The sequence below is a fragment of the Solanum tuberosum genome, unplaced genomic scaffold (genome assembly GCF_000226075.1).
Source record: "Solanum tuberosum cultivar DM 1-3 516 R44 unplaced genomic scaffold, SolTub_3.0 scf00048, whole genome shotgun sequence".
Lineage (NCBI taxonomy): Eukaryota > Viridiplantae > Streptophyta > Magnoliopsida > Solanales > Solanaceae > Solanum > Solanum tuberosum.
In genome coordinates this window covers 1385811-1391761 of record NW_006238976.1, presented here as the reverse complement: position 1 = coordinate 1391761, position 5951 = coordinate 1385811, and the positions used below count along the sequence as shown (strand labels likewise).

Sequence of the window (5951 nt, the reverse complement as noted above, 5' to 3'; positions counted from 1 at the left end):
ATTGATTCATATTTTTAACCGACTATTACTCTACCTTATTAAAGATTTGAAAAAAAAAAAGAATTCAAATAGATAAATAATATGAGTGTTAAGCGAAAAATAATTGATTTTTTTGAATGGGATTAAGGAAAACAAAATAATATAATTTTATGTAAAAAACTTAACAAAAAATCTATTCTTGATAAGAATTTGAGGATATGCCTCAAATTTTGTATGCAAGAGCCGCCCCTGGTCATAGTCTAGGGTTAAAATAACTACTACGGTTAAAATAACTATTTTGGGTATTATCGCCAAAGTAGTTTGGATATCATATTGAAATAATTAGTAAAAGATATTACGAGAGAATTTGTCTATAATCCTATCTTTTGAGATAATAATAATATTACTAATCCTATTACTAATTCTGTCTATTATAATAATAATAATAATAATAATAATAATAAATGTTACGCCTTAAGCCTTTTCTTTCTATTTTCTAACACTATATAGAGATATTCAAAAGTCAAAATTTGAAAGTTCAACGTTTAAGTTAAACTCCTTTTATTTATTCATGCATTTTCGTTGTTAATCATGTTCCTATGTATCACCTTTTTTACTTCTTTCAAAGCTAGAGGTATTCGGATCAATTCATATGCATCTTAATTATTTTATATATTTATAACTTTTTATCAACACATACAGAAGATATCTATATAACGTTATCGCTTCTTTCTTGTTCTTTAGATAATATACCATTGAAAATATATAAATATGAGTGTTTTTACTTTTTACACACACGTATATATATCTTAATTTTGAAATCATTATTTTCCTTTAGTTACCTTTTTTCTTTTAATAAATTGAAATGAATAACGTTGAGATAATAGTACGCAAAAAAGGTAACATGCATCGCTCATGCTAGGTTAAAGAAAGAGAAGCCAGCAATGTCAACTTTCACTTTTTCTTTCCATTTGGTATTCAGTACACGCATTAGAGTTTAACTAATCAAAATTCGACCAAATAAGACGCTATTCGGAGATTCACCTTCCTACTAAAAAGAAATTTCATATTCATGATTTGAACTCAAAATTTTGATTAAGAAATGAGCAACTCCATTCACCGTTCACTGCACCATCTTTTGGTATTAATTTTCACTTTCTAGTAATTATTACTCTATCCATATCAATAAAATACTTTATTATAAAGTTATTTTGTCAAAAATATTGGTTTATCCAAAGGGGGTAAAATGAGTTGTACTATTTAACAAATTAGTCAACAAAATTACAAGGCCTATGTGGCTACACAACATAGAGTCTTTCATTAGGATTTAATCTTAAGCTCAATGCATACACCAACACCTATAGAAAAAACAAAAAAAACATAGAGTTTCCCCCATTAAAGTCTTAATTTTTTTTTGCTTTTTGGCCATGGATGTTGAACTTAAACAACACAATTACTCAAAGAATCTTGAATTCAACACTCAATTCAAAGACTCTACTGATGTACACAATACAGAGTAGCAGTAGCTGTGGCAGTTACTACAAGTGAGTTAACTCAATGATAATGGGTTGTTGAAGGGGGGAAAAAGAAAAGAAACAATAGAAAATTGTGTACATAGAGAGAGAGAGAGAGATGAAAAGTGGAGAAGGGACAGCAGAAAAGCAAGAAAATTTAGGGGAAAAGTTGAAGAAAATAGGGAAAAGAGGGGGACACACTACACCAGTAATACCCTTTTTGAGGCTCCAACATAATCATCAAGAAAGTGTTGTTTGTGTTGTTCAAGAAAGTCATATTAAAGAAACCCCTTTTCAGAATTCTTGTGTTTCTGCTAGAAAACTTGCTGCAATTCTTTGGGAGCTTCATCAATACAAGATACCTTTTTCTGAAATGCATCATGTTAATAGTAATAATGTTCCATCTTCAAGAATTCGCCGTCTTCAGCCTTATCGCCACCATAGACACCACCTTTATGAGGATAGTAGGGTTCTTGAACATCCTGATCCTTCACCAAGTTCACCTGACCTGGTAATTTCTCTCATCTTTCTTGTATAGCTAGCTCTGTTAATGGCAAAAACCCTTTTGTTTAGTAGTGGCAGGACTTGGTACTTGGTAGTGTCCTTTTGACTAGATTTTCTTGATTGTTTGTGGTAAAGTTTGAATCTTTGAGGTGATTTTAGAGTGTTTTTGGATAACTTGATGTTGTTGGAGTTGCTAGTTCATCAAAATTCTCTCCATTTTTAATGGCTCTGTGAGTGGCAATTACTCTTTTGTTTAGTAGTGGCAGAGCTTGGTAGTTTAGCTAATTTTGTGTCATTTGGTGGTTAAATTTTGTTGTTGTTTGTGGTAAAGTTGGAATCTTTGAGGTTACTTTTGAGCTGACTGGTGTTTTCGGAGTTGCTGGTTCATCTGAATTCTCTGCTTTTTTTCTTTTGAAATGAAAAAAAGGAGCTATATGTCAGTTACCTTTTTGTTTAATAGTGGAAGAATTTGGTAGTTAGCTAATCTTGCGTCATTTGGAGGTTCCTTTTGATTAAATTTCTTGATTGTTTGTGGTAAAGTTGGAATCTTTGAGGTAACTTTCGAGCTGACTGATGTGTTGGAGTTGCTAGTTCATCAGAATTCTCTCCTTTTTCTTAATAAGCTTCTTGAATGGCAATTACCCTTTTGTTTAATAGTGGCAGAACATGGTAGTTTAGCTAATCATGTGTCATTTAATGGATCCTTTTGATTAAATTTTCTTGATTTTTGTGCTGAAGTTGGGACCTTTGAGGTGACTGATGTTGTTGGAGTTACTGGTTTTTGCTGTCCCCTTCTGTTTCTCTGTCTCTGCTGTTTTTTGTTCTTATTTGATCCACAAGACTCCAACCTTTACCATTCTTCATCTGCCTAAGATTCTTTATTTACTCAAATACTCCCGAAATTGGTTCTATGATTCGAGTATCTTAGCGTGCAAGAGATACCGCTAGCTTTACGATTTGTGAGCCTAGAGTTGATCGACAGGTTAACCCTGAAATGAGTTGATCGGAAGTTGCGACCAAGTAGATAGACTCTATACCTATTTTGCACTATAAATTGTAACCTTGATTCCTTAGAGAATTTCAGTGCAATAAGCTTTTAAGGACCAACAAATTGTTATGCCTCTAACAGGGTCTCCAGCGAGGACTAGGAAACTTGTTTAGTTATCGTGTTGTCTGATTTTGTTTTCATGATTTTTAATGCTCAGCATTCTCCATGAACATTTGTGTGTTTTTTTGCCAGCCAGGAAGTGCGGGCAGTTTGAGGCGGCATGTTGCTGCATCGTTGATGCAACATCATCGATCGATTGAAAGGACTAATCATGCGATTCAACCTGTATCTCCTGCAAGCTATGGCAGTTCAATGGAGGTAAAGAGAGTGCTAATCTGCATTGATGACATCTTTACGAGTTCTATTTAATTAAACTCCTCTCTAGGTCATTTCAATACAACATTTCAGTAAGGAATTTAGAGCTGATGAAAATCTCCAAGTAATTTAGGTGATAGGATTTTATACTCTTTAGCATCGGGAATCCTCGAAGACTTTAGTTTGACTCCCTGCAGCAATAGAACATTCTAATCTTAGAAGATTCTCTCACCGCAAACATCTTGAGAGCATTGGCTCCAGAAAGTGATTATTAACTTAAAACATTGGCTCCATATATAGTATCCCCCTCTTGGTAACTGTGGAGCAGTTATCAGCCATCTGTAAACTAACATGCCGCATGCACGGTCTTCTCTTTAGTTCATCTTCTACATCTGTTTTCGTCCTAGTTATTGTTAGACCAATATAATCAAATGTCTGTAAACTAGTTAGTGAGGATCAATTTTCAGGATGGTGGATGTGTTAAACGGTTTTAGCTAAAATGAGCAAAAACATCTTTGCACTAACTCACTTGATAATTTTTTTCAGATTGCACCTTACAATGCTGCAGTTACACCGTCTAGTTCTATAGACTTGAAAGGGAGGATTGGAGAGACAAGCTACAGCCTCAAAACATCTACAGAACTTCTAAAAGTACTGAATAGAATCTGGGGCCTGGAAGAGCAGCATGCGTCCAATATGTCACTCGTGAAAGCATTAAAGAAAGAACTAGATCATGCTCGTGTGCGGATCAAGGAGCTGGTGCGAGATCAGCAAGTGGATAGACATGAAATAGATGAATTGATGAAGCAGATAACAGAGGATAAAGTGGTAAGGAAAAGTAAGGAGCAAGATCGAATTAGTGCTGCGGTTCAGTCTGTCAGAGATGAACTGGAAGATGAAAGAAAGCTAAGAAAACGCTCAGAGAGCTTGCATCGGAGACTGGCTAGGGAGCTGTATGAGGTGAAAACATCTCTTGCCAATGCTTCGAAAGAGTGGGACAAAGAGAAAAAGTCTCGACAACTTCTAGAAGACCTTTGTGATGAGTTTGCTTGGGGAATAAGACATTATGAACAGGAGTTGCATTCTGTAAGACATAAATCTGACAAGGATTGGACCGAAAGGACTAATAGTGATCAACTAATTCTGCACATTTCCGAAGCATGGATTGATGAACGGATGCAGACAAACATGGAACCTCAATATGGTCAAGGTGATAAAAGTTCAATCATAGAAAAATTCAGGTCTGAAATAGAGACATTTATTAAAACTAAACAAACCGGTATCAAGAATAATGTTAACTTAGGGGATCCCACCTACCGACGAGGTTCTCTGGATTCCATCCCTCTTAATGTTGCTGGCAGCGCTCCGCAAGATGAGGGCGATGACGAAGATTCTGTTAGCAGTGACTCACATTGTTTTGAGCTGCAAAAACCAAGTGCTTCTGACTTGAGACCCCGCGAGAATGGTGCCAAGGAAAAGAGTGCTGAAGAAACAATGAGGCCTAATTACATATTGAGGAAACCTGCATTACACGAAAGGTCAAAGAGTAGCAGCATGTCCAATTTACAGGTGAAGTTTGAAGAACAGATGAACCGGGCTGCATTACCAAGTGAAAGCAGGAACGAGTTTGACGATAATGATCTGGGAGAAACTAGTGAAAAGAACCAAGTTGAAATAAGCACTTCTAACAAGTTCGAGATATGTGAAGTAACAGAAGAAGGTAGTTCTGGGAAAAAGAACAAAGCTGATGGAACTCCTGGAGTTAACTCAAACTATATGATTGATGAATTAATTAGAAGCCATTATTTATTGTCAGATAGTGGAAACATGCCACCTGAAAATGATTATGAGTTAGCTTCTTATGGTACTTCTGTTAGAAGGGCTCAAGCTAGTCCGGTCAGGCAATGGACGGAGAAGCTTCCCTCACATGAGAACATATCCGAGTCATCAACTAAATTGCCACCAGATTTGAAGGAGAACACTTTGAAGGCCAAGTTAATGGAAGCAAGAACAAGGGGTCAACGTTCACGATCACGATTGAAAGGTACCAAGATCTCCCTCTAGTTCTACAATCAAATGCTTTGGTAACTTGAAACATTTTATTGCATGCCACGAGGATCGGTGCTATGTGAATATTTTAATTCGTTCCGAATAACCACGAGATGATACACGTATTTGGACCACTCTTCTTGCTTTACATAAATAGTCATTGTATGGCAAGTCAACAACATAAAACGAGACGAATTCAAGATATTAGTTTTCTGAGTCCCAATGGATCCTTTTATAACGATGGACGAGATGGCAAGTTCAAACGCAACAGAATATCCGTCAGCGCTATGTTTGAGTTCCTCTGCAGACTTTTGAGGTTTTCTGTTTAGATGATAAATGTTACATTAGCTGCACATCATGTACATTTCTCAGAAAGGTACTACAATGGGCCTTTAATTATATGTTGAATGCTTCTTGCTAGGCCACTTGATTGATTTGTGTACCTTTAATGTTTCATTGAGTACATCATGTTACATGAGAAACTTGCTTCTAAATTACATAGGATTCTTATTCTGTGGTGGTGGTGGGGGGGGGGGGGGGGG

The 5951-nt window shown here is 36.0% G+C and overlaps 1 protein-coding gene across 1 annotated transcript; it reads left to right on the top strand.

Annotated features, from left to right (window-relative positions):
* Positions 1–1287: 1287 nt before the first annotated feature.
* On the top strand, positions 1288–5891 carry LOC102603134 (uncharacterized protein At5g41620). The gene is made up of 3 exons (XM_006343843.2): positions 1288–2004; positions 3238–3363; positions 3907–5891. Exons 1-3 carry the CDS (start codon positions 1612–1614, stop codon positions 5422–5424), a joined length of 2037 nt encoding a protein of 678 aa, XP_006343905.1. The 5' UTR covers positions 1288–1611; the 3' UTR covers positions 5425–5891.
* The last annotated feature ends 60 nt before the right edge of the window (positions 5892–5951 follow it).